Raw genomic sequence first — 22854 nt, forward strand, 5'->3', positions numbered from 1 at the left:
CATAATGAACGTCAACTACCATGCATATTTGTAAATGAGATTTTAGCAGAATGGATCCATGTATGTGTGTGTGTGCATATTTTGTGTTTGCCTTTTGGTCTGTCTCTGTGTGTGCAACTGTGATTGTACTTCTTGATGATCCATTAACTGTGTCATAGGTCATTGAAAAGAATTATGGACGGTCCCTGGGTGTGTGGTCAGAGAGGGCTGCTGTCCTCTCAGAAAACAGCACAGAAGAAGAAGATTTCTCAGAGGCGGGACAACACCCTGCAGTGGTCATGTATTGGTCATTGTCGGTCGCAATCTTCTCTATCGGTGGCATGTTATCATCCTTCCTGGTGGGATTTGTGGGAGACCTAAGAGGGAGGTGAGAGAGGAAGGATAAAATAATAAGAACATAATAGTGCAAGTATGAAACTTTGGTGAAAAAGGAATACCTGAGGAAAATTATGGAGTATGGAGATTAACATTAGCAGGAAAAGTTAAACCAGGATCAATATGGAATAATGCCATGGTACACATGCACTTATCCATCATCCGTCTTTCTCTGTATCTCCCTCTGCCACCTTTCTATTTTCTTCTGTCTTGCAGGGTAAAGGGCATGTTAATGATCAATGTTCTGGCTGTAGCTGCTGGACTGCTGATGGGTCTTTGCAGGATGTGGAAAACTCACATCATGGTCATATCTGGCCGCGCTGTTATGGGCTTTTACTGTGGTACAGTAAAGCACATGTTATAAAACATATCACATAATTTAGTTAGAAATGTTTATGGGTTATGAACTATAGAAGAGGAAAGTTGTCCTCATTATCCTTAGGAACATTCCCCTTCATGATCATATTGAAAGCTAATTTTTTTAAATTTAAAAGAAAATTAACAAGGGTTCCTATATTGTCACATATCCAACAGTGAATGCTTGTATACAGTTGGTTAACTCACGATGTGTGTGTTTCAGGGTTGACATCTGGGCTAGTGCCCATGTACATTGGAGAGATTGCACCCAAGGCTTACAGAGGGGCTCTGGGAACATTACACCAGCTGGCTGTTGTCATTGGCATACTAATCAGCCAGGTGAGGTACACTCACACACACATGCACAGCAGCATCTTTGCTTCATGACATATTGAACATATAACCTTAACTGTATGTGTGTACGTTTGTGTGTGGATGTAGGTAATAGGCTTGGACTTTATACTTGGTAATGATGATATGTGGCCCCTGTTGCTTGGTCTGTCTGGAGCTCCGGCAGTATTACAATCCTTTTTGCTGCCTCTGTGCCCTGAGAGTCCACGGTACCTTTACATTCTACTGGGCAAGGATCAAGAGGCTCGAAAAAGTAAGAATTACACACAGCAACTCTCTGTCATCCTTTTTCTCTCTCTAGTACTCTCTTGTCCAAGCACTATATTCAGCAACATAGAGTATATAGGCTACACAAGATACTTTAAAGCAAGAGTTCATTTTCTCATCTAACTCTTGCACAGAGTTAGATGAGAAAATGAATACCACTCTCCTGTCTGACTTCTAAATTTAAGGCTACAGCCAGCAGCTGGTTAGCTTAGCTTAGCACAAGGACTGAAAACAGGGGGAAACAGCTAACCTCTAAAGCTCACTAATTGACACGTTATACCCCGGTTTTTCTACGGACTAAACAAACAAGGATATATTGTGTTACAAGCTATAACGTGGTAATCAGTGAGCTTTAGATGCTCTGGTAAGCCAATTTGTTACCTTTGGACAGAGCCAGGCGAGCTGTTTTCCCCTGTTTCCAGTCTTTAAGGACCACCACTGCAAATAAGTAATTTATACAGACTGTTGCTCTTGTCTCCCTTCACCCTGTGTTTTCTTGCAGGTCTGTATCGTCTAAAGGGGGCGTATGATCCAACTTCTGATCTGGAAGAGATGAGGAAAGAGAAAGAGGAGGCCGACAAGGAGACCAGGGTCTCTATCCTTTCTTTGGTAGGTCTATAGGAAGATGCTCACTTAAGATATATTGTCACAAGTATCTAAATATTATCTCTTGGGAATTTTTATTTAACTTTTAAAGAAAAGACTTTGATTGTTGGGTTTTAAAATAAAATAGCTGATAAACTCCCCAGGTTCACCAGAACACTCTCATTACACCATAACTAATAGTCCTGACATTCCTCCTCAGGGTGGACAGAGACACCCTCTCAACCGTCCAAATTAATTAGCAACCAAAGTACACTGATAATCTCATGTACTGTAATGACTCATGATAGTTGATGTTACATCATTAGTTAAATAAATGATATAATAGTGATTGTATAAGTGAAGGAGTCTCTGCGCATCAGCCAAATTAAAGCTCAAACCCGTGCCTCAACAGACAGGCCAACTGAGGCAGGATCAGGACACGGGTATAGTATAAGGTGCAGCAACTAACGTTTCGACATCAGAGTAATCCTGATAAAGACGTGCGTGATGTCGAAACCTTAGTTGCTGCACCTTTTTAAAAGCTCTTACAATATTCGTGTGCTCCAGATCTCAGCTTTCCAGAACCTGCCTCAAGTGATTTATAACTTGTTTAGTTTGAAAGATTATTGAGTTAATGGGAAATACACTTTCTGACACAACCTATTTTTAATAGGCTGCAGATGAAGCCATCCCACTGTGGTTTGCTCCCACGTGAAACCAACAGATTTGTGAAATGGCAAAACAAGTTAAAATACTTATTTCACGCATAACAGCAGACAGTAAAACAACAATGTGTATGTGCATTTTAGTCCTGTGCTTTAGAAAACCATTGCAGTGACAATATTTATATTTTATTTTCATTATGTATTCTCTCCAAGATCTGCTCCTCTGTGTACAGACAGCAGCTGATTGTTGCCCTCATGATGCATCTCTCCCAGCAGTTTTCTGGTATCAATGCGGTGAGTGGCAAATTAATTTCTACTCTGCCGTTTTCTGTCTCTCATTCAGTTTACTGAAGTTAAACTAAAATCATAGTGATTCTGATGACATGATAAGATGACAGAAAATGGTTTCTTTGTTAGAGCAAACTGTATGTGCACATCAGCAGTAACTGGGTCAAAAAATGGCTAAAAGCTGGAGGAGTAACTCTCCTGGTAGAGCGCACCACATATCAAGGCTGAGTCCTTACTGCAGCAGCCCAGGTTCGAGTCCAGCCCGGGCCCTTTGCTGCATATCATCCCCTCGCTCTCCCCTGCCTTTCCTGTCTCTTTCTAATAGCACTGTCAGAGTAGAAATGCCAAAAAATAATCTTTTAAAAAAGAAAGCTGGAGATTTTTGTTTATGTGCATGAAAATGTATATCACAGGAGATCTGTAGGAGAGTGTAAAATACCTTCCACTCTCCCTAAGCAAAACAAACACAAATTGTTTCTTTATATTTGTAATTTTGGAAAACCTATACTTGTTTTGTCCTGAAGATCTTTTATTACTCTACGGATATCTTCACTCGGGCTGGTGTCGGTCAGCCAGTCTATGCCACTATAGGAGTCGGGGCCATCAACACAATCTTTACTCTTTTGGCTGTGAGTAGCTATTTACATGCATACGGATGCAAAACACACAGACACATGCACACACATATGGATATTAAACCATGAACATGCACCGGTGTTCTCTTATATCTTCTACAGATGAATCACACACAAACACACACGAGATAAACAGTGTACTGTATGTTCTAGGTTGCACTAGTGGACAAGGCTGGCAGGCGCACTCTGACTCTGGCTGGTCTGGGAGGGATGTGCTGCTGTGCAATTGCCATGACAGTGGGCCTCAAATTCCAGGTTTGTTCAAGTCAGGTGTCAGAGCTTTAGTTTATTAGCAACTTGAACTGAACTTCCATCTACTTATGGGTCCAATTTTAATGGCCTGGCCATATGCTTTACCACCTGCATTAACTCTGAAACTAATTTGTTTAGCAGCTTCACTCTTTCTAATGTTGTGTTCCTCTCACCATAACCTTAAGTTGAGATTGCCATGCACTTGAGACCTGTAAAACTATATTATGAATAGAGGCAAAAGAGTTTTTGTTTTTTTTCAAAACCATTGAAAAAAACCACTGTAACCATTTGATCTTTGTTACTTCAAGGTAATGAAACAAATAGGACAATGTGGTGAAAAGATTTCCAAAGAAAAAGCAAACTGTTGGAAGGTTCAGTTTTGCAAAGAGTTAATACAGTATATATATTAAAGCTTCTGATACACACAAGAATAAGACAAACAGATGCATTTGATCATTTGAACTAATCAGGAAACTACCCTGGCAGGAAATAGTTTCTCTTGACTGATGTACTCTTCCCTCCAGGGTGAATACTCGTGGATGAGCTATGTTAGCATGTCAGCTATCTTCCTCTTCGTGAGTTTCTTTGAGCTTGGTCCTGGTCCCATTCCATGGTTCATAGTTGCTGAACTGTTCAGCCAGGGACCTCGGCCTGCGGCCATGGCTCTCGCTGGCTGCTGCAACTGGACCAGCAACTTCATCATTGGCATGACGTTTCCGTATATACAGGTTGGCAGAAAGGACACACATATGTACTGTAAACTTGTGCAACACATGCACTTGCATGTGGGTTGACGTGTCATTCTCACAAACATTTAGACACACTGTTCATCCTGACTTCTGTCTTTTTTTTCTTTTTCTTTTCAGGCTTGGTTGGATTGTTATGTGTTCATCCTGTTTGCTGTGCTGCTTTTTGGGTTCACTGTGTTTATTTATATGCGGGTCCCTGAGACCAAGGGCAAAACGTTTGAGGAGATTTCTGCTGTCTTCCACAAGGGACCGAAAAAGTTGGCAAAGAGAACCAAAGACGATACTGAACTGCAGCAGTTCAAAACATCCACAGATGCTTGAAACAACAGCTATGTTCGTGTAGTTTATTTGTATGCGTGTGAAAGGGTGTGTCCATCTGTCAGTATTTCAAATGTTAAGTGTTTATCTACATTTATCCTTATAGTATTATAATTATTACTTGGTAAATGAAGGACTTAAGTAAACATTTTTTACAATATAAATGTAAGAGCTACACAAGAACCAGCAGTGACTTACAACATTATGTTTCCGTTATGTGGAGTGGTGTTACATTTAATCAAAATATAGACTTTTATTGCAGTATTGTGACTTGATGGTTAATATGGCTATAATCAATATTGGATCACGTGAATATTTGTATATGAAAGGGGTCGCTTAAGTATTGTTGAACCTACAGAGAATTATGACCTGACTCCCTTTCACATATCTATGGAATTATTCCACATTTTCTGTCTTGAAACAATCATAAGCCTCCTTCACTTAAAAATTTGTTTTGCTTATTCAGAATCAGAATCAGGTCAGAAATACTTTATTTATCCCCGAGGGGAAACTCTATTGTTACTTCACTTGAATGTTTGACCCTCACTGTGTATAATGATGTACTGTATGCATGAGTTGGTCACTAAAAGGCTGTTTTCACAATCATCTGCTGAAGGGGAAGGTTTCTCTGTGCCCACCTTAAACCTGAGTTTAAGGCATGTATGCACGAGCATTACTTTCTGACATCACAACTAGTTTGGAAGCCAATCGTGGTCCAATATGCAACTTACAGAAGTGTGATGTGGAAACTTGAAACCTCCAGTGCACATACACCTGACATTGGACTTTTAAGTGAAGTAGGAGAAACATTGTGTCCAGCAATTAAACTTTTGAAACAACAAATATTTGCATAGTCATAGATTCTGGATATGTCAATGAGTGGAAAACAGTTAATGTAATTAAACTTTTGTAACAACAAATATTTGCAAAGTCATACATTCTGGATTTGTCAATGAGGGAAAAACAGTTGATGTAATTTGAATAATATTAATTGGGTAATGAGGCAACTTTTGTGCAAAAGATCAGACACAAATTATTATTCAAAGCATTGTATTTTTATACACCTTATTTCATGTCAGGAAGGGATCTTTAAGAAAACAAAAACATGTGTTTTTATCCACCCAAGTAAGAGTTGTCTGTTTTAGGGAACCCACATTCCTTTATAGACAGTGGCTTTTAGAAGATCCACACAAAGACCAGTGAGGGAGAGCATAGAGCAGACAGAGGGTGATGACTGTTTAACTGATACCAGAGGAAATTTACTCTGCTTTCAGGGAGGTTTATTTAGCCAAAGACACAGTCCCTCTTACACAGCCCCCAGCAACATCCCAGGACTAATTTAAGAACAATTACAATTTGACTTCCCAGTAAATGCTGCATTTTTGCTCTGAGCTAAACAGTCATGAGTTATCACACACCTGGAACACAGGAAACTCGCAGTATTGTTGTTCATATTCAGTAACAACAAGAACCTACAGTATTTTGCATTGTCAAGTTGGCTGTCTTTTACACGTTTCTCATTACATTATAAAGAGACAATACGGTACCATAAAAAAATCTCAAAAGTAAAGCACTTTGTAACTTTGATTTGAAAAGTGCTGTATGAATAAAGTTTATTATTATTATTATTATTATCAGAATGTTGTAGCTGGTCAAGGTGTAGGTAATTTAAAGTATTTTATATTCTATTGGGTTGTTTAATCTACAACAGTGCATTATTAGATGATATTAGCCTATGTTTTGTAAGTAAAATGTGAATTTGTAAAGTGAGTAGCAACTGTATCTGTTAAATAAATGTAGTTTATGAGTTAAAGTACCATAGCCTATAAAAAAGCAGAAAATTAAAATACTGAAGTAAAGTACAAGAACCTCAAAATTATACATAAGTACAGTAGGCAACGTAAATAAAAGTTACTTTACACCACTGTTTGTAACTGAATAGGCCTACTTATCTGCTTATTTTGCTATTGCCATTAATCAAAGACCTCACTTGCACGTTTAGAAGCTAGCAAAGGGTGTTATTTTTCTTGAATAGTTCTGTAGAGGCGTGCGTGGCGGTGCGGATGTCGCATGCAGACAGCCAATGACTGCACTGTCCCAAGATTTCAATGAGCGAGCCTCCCCCACCCCCTCTGCACCGCGTCACCAGAGCCAGTACCTACCCTTTCTGCTCCTCCTGCGGTACAAAAGCTCTACGCATGCGAAGTGACTTTCCCTCTTTGTTGTAAGCACGACACAAGGTAAGCTAAACGTAGGGGCTTATAAGTAACATGTTTTCACAAAGTAGCTAACGTTAAGTAACATGTTGTTTTAAGATGTAGTAATATTGGGAGACATTTGTCGTCTCGGCAGTTAACCAGTAACTTGTAAGTAGTGAGTCGCTGTTTGGTGAGCGATTGAAGGAAGTTAGCGCCCTACTTTAGCTAACATTAGCAACAGTCAGTGTCAGTGGGTGTGGGTCGTGTTAGCAAGCTAATTTAGCTAACGATGACAGAATACACACGAGGTGGGAACTTAAAGCTAGCTTACTATTTTTCGCTACCGTGTAAGATGCTCATCTGGCCCAGATGCCACGTAACATAGCTAGTTAACGGTGTTTGCTAGCTTTCAAACACAAGCTGCCTAGTCACTCTAACGGCAATTTGAGCCATTTTTTGGTTACTTTAGGAAGTCATTGCAGAAACGCAGCGTACTAGTTAATTCGACACATTAGCAATTAACGTTAGCTGTTAGCTTTTCAGATAGTTGGCCAGCGAGATATAGTTGCACCACCTTGGATAATTGTTGTGCACAAGAGTGGGAAAATGAGACCGTAGATCGCTAACAATTTGAAATCTTAAAGTGTATAAGCGTTAGCTTGGAAATGTACATTTTAACCTCAGGCAATGTGCAGCAACGCACTTTTAGTTGACATCTCCCACTCTGATTTCAGGCTATTGATTTGTAAGCACTTAACTTATGGCCCAACCACTGTCCACTTCCTTTTAGGGGAAAAAAAAAAAGATTGAGCGTGACCACGTAAGCACAGCATCTCATGGCTACAAGGTGTTTAGCACCATAGTATTTCTGACAGCTGTTGGGGAGTCTAAGCTGGCCTTGTCTGTAGTCATAGTTCTATGTTTATAATTTAGTGTTACAAATCTGTGCTCACAGCTACCACGCAACTAATAAACTGTTTATTCCTCTTTTTTTTTTTTTATAAATGTTGCAATATTGGTTCCACATACTTGTAAGTAATGCTACTGTCAGTCACGTTTTATGTGTTCTTTTGCTCATCCGGTTGACATAGAAGTAGCCTATCATGGCAGATGAAGATTACACCTCTGGGGACTCTGGGGCCTCCAAAACATTCCCCACGCAGTGCTCTGCATTGAGGAAGAATGGCTATGTCATGCTGAAAGGACGTCCCTGTAAGATCGTTGACATGACTACCTCGAAGACTGGCAAGCATGGGCATGCCAAGGTAAAACCTTGTGCATCCTTTGGAATCCAGAGCTTAAGGCGCTTGTAATTTAGCCTGAACTGTTTCCTAGTTTTACAAGTAACCCCCAATATTTGCTTGGCCCCCATCTAATCAGTTATCGTGTTTTCCCAGGTTCACCTTACTGGACTTGACATCTTTACTCAGAAGAAGTTAGAAGATATCTGCCCATCTACCCATAACATGGATGTCCCACATGTAACAAGGAAAGACTACCAGGTGAGAGATCCCTGTTGGATCTCTTGGTGTAACCTAGGGAACACAAAGGGGCATGCAGTATTTGGATTGTGTACAGTCAGTTGAAACAAGTTGGTACTGGAAGCCAATAATTGTTTCCCTGGCCAGTATAGGGTGTTTGGCATTTGTTTAGGCCACCAGTGCATCCATTTCCCCTCATTTTGGGGGGTTTTATATAATCTAATCCTAATGAACAATTGTGATGTGAGAAAATGAATACTTTTTCAATTGCTAAAAGGGTGTGTCACATGTGTCAGAGCTGTGCTGTCTCTTCAGTAGTAGTGAAAAGGATATACAGGTTTTGAACTGGCTGAACAGGTTTTCGCTTGGCCAACAAGCATTCTCTTCTGTCCTGATTAGAGGCCTCTTTTGGGATAGCAACTCAGCACATGAAAACAATGGTTAGTATATTAGGGGAAGACTAGGTTTAGTTTTTGGGGTTAGTTTTGTTCAACTGGACACTGTTTTCAGAATCAAGACGTTTCGGCTCCCATCCGGAAGTCATTCTCAATTGTCAAATCTTCCGGATGGGAGCCGAAACGTCTTGATTCTGAAAACAGTGTCCAGATGACTACGACTGAAACCTTTTCTACGATAGAACACTCCTGGACGAATGAGGGACTACACCGTCTTTTGTTCAACTGACTTTGTGCTGTATTGTCTCTATTGTATTTCATGTGGCAAAAGATTCTTGTAAATAACTTAAATAACTCCTTAGTTAGCTAACAGGTAGCATTGGTGCATGTGATGGCGCTTGACCAGAACTGGTGTGTACAGCAACACTGAACAAATGTTTCTGCTCTGTTAAATTGACAACTAACACTCAGTCACATACAGTAAAGCCTTTGGTCTCTGTTACAGCTGTCAGTTCTGTGTTGCTGACACTCAGGTCTGCCACTTTCGATGTTAGCTGTCCCAGCGGCCAGGTTTAAGGCTCTTAAGTGTGATGGTGCTATTGCTGTACCGCTCCCCTGCTTTAAAATGCCATTCCACCATGGATTAGGTTGATTGCTACTGGTTATATATTATTTGTCTGTGCTTTCCCCCTCTCTTATTTATTTTTTTCAAAAACCGGAATGTTAATATTTTTAACATTTTATTGTTTTCATTCTTTGCCTGATGGCGCATTTAGGTAATAGGTGTCTCAGATGGTTTCTTGTCCCTGTTGGATGACACTGGCGCAACCAGAGAGGATCTTAAAGTGCCAGATGGTGACATGGGCAAAGAAATCGAGAAGAAGTTCAATAATGGAGATGAGTTTTTGGTGAGTTTCTGTGGCCCAAGCGTGGGGGAGGAATCTCTTTTACTGGTAGTGGCTGAACTGGAACAACTGTAAAAATAGTTAATCATCTTGCTTGTCCATCGAGTCATACAGTACATTTCCTGAAACTTGCTATGTTCACTGATGTTTACTTAAACTCTGACCCAGAGCTGTCGCTACAATGCACAAGCATCAAACTGTTGGTTTCATGCAGCTTTATGGGTTGATCTAAGATCATCACTTTCTTCATTCATGGGTTTTATCCTTGCTGTGAATTCAGGTGGACAACTGTATGCCTGTGCTGTAGCACTGTTAAATTGATTTACTATTTTTATCTTCTAGGTTTTTTTGAGGTAAAACTAAAAACCAAAGTAATGTGAGACAACTGTTCCAGATCTTATTTTTCTCTTTCCTTTTCAGGTCTCTGTGATGAAAGCTTTGGATGAAGAGCATGTTATTGGCACCAAGGTCTTGACTTCTTAATATGTCTAGGACAGTGCTGGAGACCTCACACCTACTCTCCATTATGGCTTTGAAGCTTCACCAAAGCTACTGGCCTTCACCCCACATCTCCACCAATTTCCCCCGCTGGTCCACTGAAATCTGAAAACTGGACTGGGTCAGCTTCTTCAACTGTACCTTGGGCTCAGGGCTGACTGGCATTCTCGTCAATCAATGAAGTTATCTACCCTTAGCCATAACTGCTTAACTTTGCAAAGAGTACTGATTATCATTCCAGGCATTCAGAACAATATTCCAGCAATTCATAACATTCTTTTTTATGCGAGTATGGGTGACATGTGTTTTTCTGTATGTATTACTTTTTAAATCACTCCTCCTGTCCTTTTTTTCTGAATGAAATATGGAGCATTTGAGTTGGCTGTGAACATGTATTTTAAAGTTTGTTTACAGTTGAGATGCTGCATCTTGCCTTGAACTTAAAATTATTTTAGGGGAGAAATTCTCAACTAGCTGACTTTACACCTCAAGCAAGCGCCAGCTCTACTTGGTACACAGTTCAGATAACTTAAAAATATATAACTTCATTGATGGCTGGAATATGCCTTTCTGCCTTTGACAACTTAAACGTATGCATTTGCATGCACACTTATTAATTGACAGTTGACTTGTATACACATGCCATAGCAGCCATGATTTTATGTAAACAGCAACATTATAGTTACTTAGCCTTTCAACTACAGATCTTGCAGCAGGATTTCTACTGCATCGGGCTGGGTCTCAATAAGATCTGCCTTTTGTAGCAGGGAACTCTGCTGTCTCAGCTGTTCTGAAGCAGAACAGGCCTGGACAGGGGTAGTTGGGTGTGGCCATTTTCTCTTCTATGCTATGAAACTTTTTCCTTTCACTTGAGGCCTTTATGAGCTGACAAATGTACAGAAAATTATTTTCAAAGAACAAAACACTGAAAACCTTTACTATTATAGTGTTAAAACAATTTTATCTTAAGCAAATTTCAAAAACAAATGTTGCATCATCACAATGGTAAAGATAATTATGACCTCTTGGCACACAATAGTGGAAACAAGAAACCATTTTTCATCTTATAAGATGTAGCCAAATGTAGGTTGTGGTTCCATTGTGGGTTATCCAAGTCTTGTGATGGGAGACATTAGTGCCCAAGAACAGAATAGATGAGTGTTACCATTGAGCTATGTTTTAGGTTGCAGGTGGGGGAAGGTAGTTGTAGAAAGTAAATTTGGGGTTGGTAGGTCTGTTTGCAGTTTAATGGGATTTTTAAGGGTTTTGTGCAGAGCAAGTTTACACTCTAAGACGTATTGTGGCTCGCATGGATTTTTACGGAATTATACTGAATGGTTGTTACTCAAAGTTTACATCCACACAAGAAATTCTTAATGGGAGACATCGGGTAATTGCAGGAAATCAGAATGCGTTTACGTGCACTGCATTAACATGGTTGCTGTATAATCTGCATTCACATGCAGGTAGTCAGTTTTCTCCCCTACCTCCTACCATAAAATTAAAACTATTGTAAGTGTATTAGCAATATATATGAAGCGCTGCAGCCTGAGTTCTTTTCTTCTCGTTTTTCCTGGTCTGAGCATTTGGATCGATGGTGCAGTGAGGAGGGCAGACTAGTGAAGAAGCCAGTCTTTCAACAGTGCATGTGTTAAGAAATTTACAAATAACCTGCTGTTCAGCTGTCAAAATTACTTATTTAGACTAGTTTGTTTTAGTCTGACTTTGGATTTTGGCTACAAGGGTGCACTATTATGAGTTATGTGATCATTCCACCTTCTGCACTGTTGTCATAGCAATACTTTTTCCTGAACCTGTACTCCGTGTAAAAACTCTTGTTAGAAGTTCAATCCCTTACACCGGGTAAGGGAAGTGTTTACATGACGTTTATGAAGTCGGATTACTGCCAAAAGTTGACAATAATCAGAATACTTAAATGCGTGTAAACACATTGATTGTAATATTGACATTGGAAGGTATTCTGTCCAGCTTTCAAGTTGTCCTTCGTGCAACGGCAGCCGGTCTGTTATTTTTGTTCTGACTTCAGTCCACAAAAAGTATTTTTTTACTTGCGTGAAGACACCAAAGTAATCCACTGAATGTTTTGTATTGTGTATTAAGTTCTACATGAATTTTGTTTAGCATTCCGTTCTTGTTCAGTGTGTGGTGTTTTCGCTGAATATCATGTTAGGAGCTGTGGCATGACAACTGTGGGTTTCTCCAAGCACTCTAGATTTTCGTTTAATGGTACAAAACAACACAACAGTACTCTGAATTGCAAGGACAAAAGGTGGAAGCCACAAGACTGTACTCAATGTACAAATAGTACATTTCATTTTGAGTATTCATTTCTTTAAACAGGAGGAAAACGCATTTTACTAGCAAATGAATGCTCTGAAAGCAGCAGTATAGTAGAAACTTGCGCTTCATTGACCTTGCACCATGCAGGCCGTTGGGATGACTTTCTGTGGCAAATGGGGGCACATGCAAGACAACTTGAAGTCCCTGCTTGCCTTCATAAGCACATAAATCTTCTCAACTTCAGCCTGCAGTGCCTCAACTTGATTGGTCATTCTCGAGGAGTAATGAGCCCAAAGAGTGTGTACAATGTAACCTCCCATATGCAAATAGCAGAAAATGCTTGTTTTGGGGTAGTAAACAAAGCTGTACAAAAGTTAAACTAGGGTGACCAGTGAGCCAACACACATACGCAGTAGCATTGTGCTCTTTGGTTGCAAACATGCCATTGTGCCTGTGAAAACCAGATTTAGTTTCTAGTATACTGCTTCTGTAAATACATGGCTAGATTTCCAAAAGTATCCAAATCCTAATGTCCAATCAGTAGTGCAATTTAAGTTATGATATGAGGATTCTATTCTCCCTCCGTCTCCACAGTCCTAACCGAAGATGACCGTCTTCCTTAAGCCATATTTGTGCTCTGTTACATGCGTCTACAACCAAGGTCAGACATGGGAAAATTGACTTGCCCTCAGTTCTCTCCAATTATTAAGATGCTCCGGCCTCTGATATGTAGCACTAATTACTACCACACATCTTGTCAAGGATCCTTTACCTTTAGCTGTTATAAGGAGTCTCTCACATGGGAACTGCAAACAGCACTGACTTCTGATTCTGTTTGAGAAAATGTTTACACTGGTTTCACATGCTGATTTAGGATCATACTGCGAGAAATATAACTGCAAAATGACTGAGGGCAGTGTCATGAGGGCAGATTTTCTCAGGGCTCAGTTTTAGGAGATGTGTTACTGTAACAGTGTCAGTGAGGATAATAAATTACATTATTAGAATGATTTTTATTTTGTTTCATTTGTCTCAAGTCTATACCATATGGTGTTGGAGACATACATGAATTATATTTTCAGTTTTTTCCCCCATAGTCTTTTCTGGCACCTCTCATCAGAGACATTATCTGCTTCACATTTTCTCTCTTTCTGTCTTCTGCTTAATTTTTCTTGCAAAAAAACTGTGGTTTATTTGTATGTTTAGACCACAGGTGCAGTGTAATGTGTTCTAACAGGGAATAGGTGAATTACTCAGTCTTGTATACTGTATGTTCCTGGTGTATGCTGGGGAAGGGGTTTTGGGGTATATCCTCAGCTTGGCACAGGTCTCTTTCTTCCTTTAATCTCTGATCTAAACACTTTCTAGGGGAAATCTGACCTTGAGCCTCTTCTGGAACATACAGATACCTGGGCTTCTCTATTCTAACTAATGTATGGCTGCTGTCTTAAAAATTACAACTGTCTGTTTTTATTGTGTAGGCAAAATAAAGTTCATTCAGATGTTACTAGCTACAAGAAATTTGTCAGCTTTCCTCATTTTATATAGATTGAATGCAGGGTTGCCAACTTTCAACAACCAGCTGGTGGGGGATTATGTAAACTTGAAAATGTAATTCCACAATTGCATTATAATTTTCCACATATGTATGTGTTGTTTGAGTAAAAATGAAAATGCAATAATCCAATTTTCATTTTCACATACTTATATGGGCGTTCTATGACTATTAATGGAAATGTCGAATGTCAAACAGCTTTTCCATTTTCATTTTAATATAGCTCTAACACACACGTGGAAAATTATAGATTTCTGCTTACACCCCAATACAGTGGAGAAGAATTTCAATAGACCTCACTGTTGACAGTTTTCATAGGGACTATTTCTTCAGTTATTCCCATGGAAATTGTAGACTGTTAAATCTGTGGATTAACTATTCACCTCCATTTAATTGGGTACTGATTCTTGAAAGAGAATTTAAAATGCTGTGAGCACCACAAATGAAATTCCATTCACCTACAAACCAACAAAACCTGGACAGAAAAAAGCCAAACTGCCTGGATGGATTGATACCACTAGAGGTTATTGAGAAAATAGTAATTAGTAGTAATTTGGATGAACCTTTAAATAGCCCAGGAGGAGAGAGGCTTCTTTGTATTTGAAGAGAGAAAAGTTCACATCTGAAGTATGAAGTCCCACGACACAATAATACCCCAAATAATAATTATTATTATACATCACGCCAAATATGCTGTGTTCTTGACAAAGTCTTTTTATTGATTGTATTTATGATTTTCTTAACACTGAAATTCCTGTCTATGTATAATGATGTAATGGTTTATCTAAGTACAGTAACTTATGGTATGATAAAATGTGTTTTCATTGTTACTACTTGTTGCAATATTTAGGGACCTCTCTAGTCATTAAAGTAAATCACTTTAATGACTAGAGAGGTCCCATCCTTTATATGGGAATGCATCCACGCAGATGATAATGCCACACAAATATTGTGAGACATTGAATTGAAGCAGCAAAATGGAAAAATCCCGGTAATAATAAACTTCACAGGACAGAAAGAATATTTTTGACTTTCCAGAGTGAACGGATCAGACTTTTCACCTGCAGTAAAATAAAAATGCCATGACAAATTTGATGGAGCTGCTATGTTACAAATGATTTGATTGTAGCCGATAAACTTGGAATCTCTATGTGACGTGTATAAAAGTAAAAGGTAAATTCCTGTTAGATCTAACAGAAATCCTGCTGCTGTGATAATTAATAATTATAAATAATTATGCTGCTGTGCAATGACTGCAGGTATTCAATAAACTCAAAGAAAAGAATTCTGCAAACAGCTGTAAACAACAAACCCGGATTACAGCCAGCGGCACCATTATTGGTATTCATGGCAATCCATCCAATGCTGAGAAATTTCAGTCTGGAGTAAAGTGGTGGACTGACCGACAACATTCCCATTCTAGCAATGCCACTAGCCAAAAACCAGAAAGCTACATCAACTGGGATGTTCATTAGACTTTTTGACTAGAAATCAAGCATGAATGAGCTGAGCAGCATGAATGAGCTGAGCAGTCCAATTTCAGATTTCAGACGACCAGCAAGAAAATAGTGGAGGTGTGGAACTCTTTGGCCAGCTTCAAATTCATAATAGACTACACCAAGCTAGCAGGGAATGTTCCCATAAGACGTATTGTAGGATTTTCAATGTTAATAGAACATTTTACAGGTGTTTGTGATTTTAAAGAACGCTCCTGTAAAGTTGTTTGTAATGCCCTGAGAATGTTTTATTGATGTTCACTATGAATCATTTATTTCCCACAGAATATTTAGAATGTAACGTTCTCCTTCAGCAGATTACAGAATATTCTCTCCAGACAGTCCTTGCAAAAGTTGTCAGTTTATCATTTTTGTGTTTTGCCATCCCGTTGACATCAACTACATCCTCCTCTCCCACAGCTTTAAACACAGCGACCTGAAAAGAGAACAGTGCAAATAATGAGTTGCATTTATTAACAGGGGGAATCTCACACCAGTTGGCTCTAAACTGAACTTTCTACCATTGAGTTCAACACCCTGTCAAGTAATCTCCAAAGTTAAATCATTACCTTACCATCTGCATGCTAATACTCAAATTGCAATTTTAACCTGAAATAATTTATTAAGATGTGTTCTTACCTTCTGCTCAAAAGGGAATGTCAGTTTGGTGGACAGGGCAGTGGTGTTTGTGACAAAGGTGGAGATAGGTTGGGGGTGTGGATCTTTATGTAATGTACATACACTCCTGCATATTTACACATCTTGTGTGCAAGTTATGGCATCAAATAGTCTCTACTTAGTACAGGAGTGTGTGGAAGAACACCTGAAATGATTGCGGGTTTTGTTGTTTACTGCTGAGGATGGGTAACTGTAATGTAACTTTCCCATGACTCCAGATGTTTGAAATGTCATATTGTTTCCGATGACACCCAATAGTTTTTGACAGCTGTGAAGTGTTGGCAATTCTTTACCTGTACTCAGGACTCTGACTGAAAGCATCTCGTAAAGCAAGACAGGAAAGAAATGTTTATTAGTGATGACAGTAAACTGTGATTAGAATTGTTCTGAATAAACTGCAGAGGTTGTTAAAGAGGATTGTGAAAACCACCAAAAGGGTGATCTGCTTAGTAATTTAACATTCCAACATTTTTTTTTAGCACAGCACAGCTTGTGCATAATAATAACCAATAAGTCTATAAACATTCTGTAAAACCAATTTCGCCCTGATGCACCAATCCTCAACGAGAGACTATTGAATAGAGGTATCTCACACTTACTGATGTTCAGTAAACATCTATTTTATATTACTTGGAAACATTGTGAGTTGATATGTGCCAAATACTGAAAGAAACTAATGAAATGTTATTTCAGTAATCACAAGATGTATTGACGTTAAAGGAGGCTTTACCTCAACCGCTCAGTAGGTGGCAGTGAGGCATCACTTTTGATAGCTGAAATTTTTCTGAAGTTTGTTCTCGAACCATCTATCTGTCTATCTAGTATTTTTTTTCAAATCTTGGATATGTCATTTTGCAAACAGTTTATTTTTTTGCAGTATGACAGGACACAGAATATAGTTGGCTTTCATTAGGTTCAAAATCAAAACAAGACTGTTAGATTGCTTCAAATTCAATGGTCCGGTGCAATTTCACAGTTTTTTTGTTTTGTTTTCACAGTTTTCAGTCATACCACATTGTTCATATGTATGCTAGCTCAAGTGCAAGTCAAAACAATAGTGGCAGTGGTGGTGAAAGTAGTTTATAAAGCCATGCAAGGTACTTGGTAGCTGTTCATGATAGCACCGACTCATGGCAACAAGAAATAAGAAATGTTTCAATTATTTGACTTTATCACCTGAAAATCATGCCATGTTTGTGGCTTTTTATTATGCAAATAATTCATATTGGAAACTCTACATCCACAGCACTCCGCAGGTTACACACTCTCTCTTGCTCTTCCACACACCCCAGTGAACAATGGAATCACCTTGCAGTCCCTACAGACTCCAGAACCCATTAATGCCTCTCCATGGCCGTTACAGAGAAACCTCCAGTGCTTCTTTCCTCCAAGAGTGTTTTACTAGGATCGTCTGAGCTCTTTCAAGGCACGGTGTGGAGATCGAAGCGGGGATTCCACATTTCTCCAAACCTGTTTATCCAGCGGGTGAAGCCGCTGGATTTCTGCCCGATGTTTGGAGGACATGAACTGGTTTGGAATGGTTGGAGATTTGATAGTTTCAGGGTAGAGGGCTTCTCAGTCAGGGAAAACACTGTGGAGGGTTTGTGTGTGTGTGTGTAAAAGAGTTGCGAGGAAATATAGAGCAACCTTCAGTTTCTTCCAACTGTTTCCTATCAATCCCACACATAACTGCATTATTACTGGTACTTTATTTGTATAAGATCACTTCAATATAGTTAAATTAATTTACCCCATTCGATATTTAGAAGTCCTTATGGCAATATTATGCAGGGCAGGTAAGAGACAAAACACAATCTTACATTTATCATAATGAACTCTTATATAACTGTCAGAACTGTCAAAGCACAGACATAAATCCCTGAGAACAGTTGTATGAGACACACTACCACGCCTTCATGGCTCTGAAAGAGACAGGAAAAACAAATATCATCACACAGAAATACAGATTCTTTAAATAGCCTTTACAATTGTGAGAGTTAATAACCAGTCCAGAATGAAATGAGGTAAAACAGAATATTTTATCAGTGTTGTCTCTGATGAGGTCTATAACTTTCCATTTATTTTAAGATTTTATACACACTCCAAATACTATAACATGCTTCAAACTCAAAGTCAGATTTGTTTGCTTATTTCTTAGTGTGTGTGCAGTACGTATGTGCATGTTTTCATGTCTGCATGATGGATGATTGAGTGTGTGGTTATTTAGGGTGTGTGTATGTTTGAGTATCTATGCATGTAGCCTACATGTGTGAATTTGTGTGCATGTGTGTGTCAGAGTAAGGGGTGCTCTGAGTGTTTTTGAAGATCAGTGATGTTATTGAATCCAGATTTTGAAGTAAAAAAATGGGCAGAAAGAGCACTTCATCTCAGCCTCTGACAGGGTTTGGAGGACAGAAGGAGGTGTTTTGTGCTCCTTTCATGTGCTCAATCCTGCTGAGAGAGGAGCAGGAAGGTTTCTGGATGTGTGTGGTGTTGTGTTTGTGTGCAGAGTTGGGGTACAAGGATGAATATTGAAAACCAACAACCATTTGATAGATTGTGATGTACAGTAGTGTCCATGTCTCCCTCAGGATGAATTGTTATTACTTTGGCGATCCTCTGACTTTACATCTAGCACCATCATCAGGTCAAACTGTGTCCAGTACTTCAGTTTATGACCAAATACCTGCAAAACTAATGACATTCCCATCAGCCTCAGATCCACTTTGTGTTCGTGTGCTCATTAGCAAATGTTAGCATGCTAACACATTAAACTAAGATGGTACACATGGTAAACATTATACCTGCTAAACAACAGCATGTTAGCATTGTTATTGTGAGCATGTTAGCATGCTGACGTTAGCATTTAATGCAAAAGCAAAGCACCCCTATGTCTAAGCCTCACAAAGTTGGTAACATGGCTGTAGACTTTTAGTATTGGTTTCAATTCTCTTTTTTTATTTGTAAAGTTGTTAAAGATAGGCCTGCAGGTAATACATGCAGGTAAATGTTTGCCATCATTTTACAAATGTTTAAAGTACAGGAAAAAGTAAACAAATGAACAAAATAATTCAAATGTTTGAATGCAACACGTTCTTTAAAGACAATCAAATGGTGTCACATACTCAATCCAGGCTTCCCAGCGGCTTTCAAGTGTACCCTGATCGAGTCCTAAATCAAATGTTATTTTCTTCCATCACAATAATATCATAAATAACATTATTTTACATATTGTGTAGGTTCAAGATCGATCCAAACGATCACAAAATGTTTGAGATAAATTAACTGAATGTTAAGTATTCATGTTAAACTAGATTCGGAAGCTGTTTTGAATATATTCAGAGGATGATGTCGGTAGCATCTATGGGTGACTAGAGACATCATCTCAACTTTCATTTTGGGACTACATGTTTTACTCATAAGTGCAGGCTGTAGGCAAGGTCTATTCAGCGTCAAAATGTTGGCTGGGAAAAGTGGGGACGTTATGCATGTCTCTGTGTGAGTCTTTGTATGTGCACAGTTGTACGAGACTGTGATTAAGACCAGAAGGGCAGGGGTGTGTTCTGTCTTCAGAAATAGTTATGCTAACAGATGTGTTCATTCGAGATCGGGGCTCACAGCATGTACTTTCTATTTTAGCTGACAACCTTCTGTACACTCATACTGCTGGGAAGGCCCTCCTGTCTTTGAAAAAGAAGACCTTCCCTGGAAGATTTAGTGAATGAGTTCACAGGCAAACAATCTAGACTAGACTGGTTTTTGCTTTTTTAGACTTTGGCAGAACAAAAGAATGCTTATTTGTGTTGCTCCTCTTCAGTATATCAACTTGAATGATTGTACATTCAGTGTGCCCATGTGTACTACCAGCACATGCTGCTCACAAACCGACATAGTTCCTACTCCTCCTATGCTTGTGAGAAAAATTAGGCTGTGTTTGAGGGTGCTAAATGCAGAAAAAAAAAAAGATTGAGTACGTTAACTCTAGGTGAACTGTAGTTGAATTCTAGGATCTCTCTATTGTTAAATGATAAGCTAAATATTGTTAAAGACACCTAGCACCGGATATTGGGTCATTGTAGTAGCAAAAGTACATTGTTATACCATTAATATAATATTATGATAAAATTACATAAAAACATAGAGAAATAAGACAAAAACTATTAAGGTTATAAAAAACATGCATCCAACAATTTCAGGACATTAATTTATGAGTGAGAATAATGGAAAATAGTGTTACTTAAACTCATTACATACAGATGCCTACATCAAGAACAGCTTAAATGTGGACTAATAAGAATGAGATATCAGCTTCTGGCTCAGATAAACATTATAAACAACACAAAAGAGAAAATAAGAACATGTCAATATAACTATGTATGGCCATATACAACAATGTTTAATACATGAGAGTTTAAAACATCATACAAGACGTGCACATGTACAATAAATTAATACAGAATGGCTATGGAGCTTCTGTTTTCCTGGCAAGTGTCTCTGGATGAATGGAGTTTGAACTTTTATGCTGTAGCATCCAACAGACCTCTGGTCAACTGCAGCGTGTTGTTTCTAGCCACCTGCTCCCCTCTGGCACAGCTTTGAACTTCCTTATGTGTGTGCAACCTACAATGTATGTGTGTATATTTGTCAGGGCAGTTAGTAGACTAGTAGTTGGAGTGTTGAAAGGTTGTGTCCAACATCTGGAGGTTGACTCAAGCAGGAGGTGGGGAGACGACCATAAAGAAGAGCTGATGGGAGGTGGGTTGGGGCGCTTCATTATTCAAACCAGATGAGCATAGCTTATCATAGTGGAGGAATAAAAACACTACTTTTCATACTTTATTTAATTAATTTTGCAGGACTTTATTTTCTTTTTTACACCCAAAAAGTCATGATTGATTAAATCTTTGAATCAACTCATTAACAAAATTGTTTTTCATCCTTCGTGGCTTTGTAATCATTTTGTACATCCAGGGGTCTTTTTTGCTGATTGGCTTCAAAATGGAAGGGAGAGTGTACTATATAAATATATATATAAATAAAAATCAAGTAGCAAAGCACCTCTCTGCCCTCTTGTGGTCGCAAAACAAACAAAAGATACTCAAAATGACTGCAGATAGACACAAAACGACCACAAAGAGACTCAAAACGACCACAAAGAGATGCACAATGATCACAAAGAGACTCAAAATGACTACAGATAGACACAAAACGACCACAAAGAGTCTTTTTCAGCCTCAGTTAATTTATTGCGCTGAATAAACAATGTCACTATTAATAATGTATCATTTGTTATTGTCAAGAACCAGGGCTTTAAATGTGAGTCTTTACACATTTTTACTCATTTTACAAATGTAAAAATTCAAAAGTTTCTAAATCCGCCCCTGCTGTCTAAGGGCTATAGATAGAAAATAGCCTTTTGGCTAACACTGGGCATTTACTGCAATGTTTATTAATGTGCACTGTCCCTGTTAAATAAACCAATACATAAGAAAGAAATAAAAACAAATGACACACAGTACAACCAAGGAAGCATTTTTTGTAGTGACTGGATAGTAGATTACATGTCTTAAATAAGGGCTAGTTTTTACTTTAAAGACCTGGCTCTCATATTACCAACATCAGCTGGTTGTATGGAAGATGCAAGGTGGTGCAAAAGAATGGTTCATGATGAAAAGAATGATAATTATGTATGACAGTAATGAGTTTCACAGAAAGATGACTTATGGTAATATGCAGTGTCAGCAACTTATATCTGGAATTTTTCTGTGTTTGTGTTATTACTCATGCTGATGTTTTGAGGCAGACAAGGCTGAAAGAATGTTTTGGGAGTGGTGGAGAAATGCTGACACGATGCTATCATACTAATAAACAGGTGTCCGTCTGCTCTCCTCCCACTCTTATCAATTTCCAGAACATAGCTGGACCCAATAGACACCTGCCCACTGGACATGTTACATGAGAAGAAACAAACAATGTTTGTGTGTGTATGTTTCCAGTGGTGCTGGAGTGGATGTGGGTTTGTCAAGGGGTTTGAGAGATTTAGGTCACCGGACAGGTTTGGTCCCCACAACAGCCAGTGTATGGAAATCTGCATGTTGGTGCTTATTTAGGTGGAAATGTGTGTTTGTATTAGTGTCTAGAGAAATACTAGAAAGAGTAATAAACACAACTGTGTTAGTAGCTATGAGGAGGCAATGGCTCCTGCCCTCTAGCACTGATGCAGAGAGCTTAAGATGGGTTTGATATTTGTTAGATCCAAAAATAAAATGAATTCTGTGTCCTTGAATTCCAGCTTGTGTGTGAATGTGTGGGTGTGGATTCCGCCATTAACGTCAACTGTTCACAGTGCCCTGAAAACAATCTCAAGGACACCCTGAGAGAGCCATTTTGTCAGTGTGTTGTGTTTTTGTTTTGATGAAGTCCCCATTTTCTGCAGGCTGTGTGTGAAACAGCTCACTCGTGTTTTGTCTTGTCTCTGAAGAGAATGCCATGAGAAAATGGGTAT

The 22854-nt window shown here is 38.9% G+C and overlaps 2 protein-coding genes across 4 annotated transcripts in view; both read left to right on the forward strand.

Annotated features, from left to right (window-relative positions):
• The window catches only part of slc2a2 (solute carrier family 2 member 2), a 7719-nt gene extending 1957 nt beyond the window's left edge, over positions 1 to 5762 (forward strand). The window contains exons 3-12 of the mRNA XM_044167564.1: positions 159 to 367; positions 592 to 716; positions 956 to 1071; positions 1174 to 1336; positions 1853 to 1959; positions 2814 to 2894; positions 3413 to 3517; positions 3677 to 3778; positions 4300 to 4503; positions 4642 to 5762. Coding sequence (XP_044023499.1) covers positions 159 to 367; positions 592 to 716; positions 956 to 1071; positions 1174 to 1336; positions 1853 to 1959; positions 2814 to 2894; positions 3413 to 3517; positions 3677 to 3778; positions 4300 to 4503; positions 4642 to 4845 — 1416 coding nt within the window. The 3' untranslated portion in view covers positions 4846 to 5762. The remainder of the gene's footprint in view (positions 1 to 158; positions 368 to 591; positions 717 to 955; positions 1072 to 1173; positions 1337 to 1852; positions 1960 to 2813; positions 2895 to 3412; positions 3518 to 3676; positions 3779 to 4299; positions 4504 to 4641) is intronic.
• Positions 5763 to 6928: 1166 nt separating this feature from the next.
• On the forward strand, positions 6929 to 14137 carry LOC122862219 (eukaryotic translation initiation factor 5A-1-like). 3 transcript variants are annotated; one of them, XM_044167565.1, is made up of 5 exons: positions 6929 to 7082; positions 8132 to 8305; positions 8438 to 8542; positions 9693 to 9824; positions 10242 to 14137. In XM_044167565.1, exons 2-5 carry the CDS (start codon positions 8144 to 8146, stop codon positions 10302 to 10304), a joined length of 462 nt encoding a protein of 153 aa, XP_044023500.1. In that variant the 5' UTR covers positions 6929 to 7082; positions 8132 to 8143; the 3' UTR covers positions 10305 to 14137. The 3 variants fall into 3 exon arrangements, with proteins under 3 accessions (XP_044023500.1, XP_044023501.1, XP_044023502.1); XM_044167566.1 differs by having other exon boundaries at positions 6938 to 7082; positions 8135 to 8305; XM_044167567.1 differs by lacking the exon at positions 6929 to 7082 and adding an exon at positions 7185 to 7208.
• The last annotated feature ends 8717 nt before the right edge of the window (positions 14138 to 22854 follow it).

The sequence above is a fragment of the Siniperca chuatsi genome, linkage group LG15 (genome assembly GCF_020085105.1).
Source record: "Siniperca chuatsi isolate FFG_IHB_CAS linkage group LG15, ASM2008510v1, whole genome shotgun sequence".
NCBI classification, from domain to species: Eukaryota; Metazoa; Chordata; class Actinopteri; order Centrarchiformes; family Sinipercidae; genus Siniperca; species Siniperca chuatsi.

Bases quoted from the DNA above. Each gene is read 5' to 3' on its own strand.
- LOC122862219 (XM_044167565.1), top strand. From the start codon at position 8,144: ATGGCAGATGAAGATTACACCTCTGGGGACTCTGGGGCCTCCAAAACA. The intron at 8,306-8,437 runs GTAAAACCTTGT...GTGTTTTCCCAG, and splicing joins GCAAGCATGGGCATGCCAAG to GTTCACCTTACTGGACTTGA. The intron at 9,825-10,241 runs GTGAGTTTCTGT...TTTCCTTTTCAG, and splicing joins ATAATGGAGATGAGTTTTTG to GTCTCTGTGATGAAAGCTTT.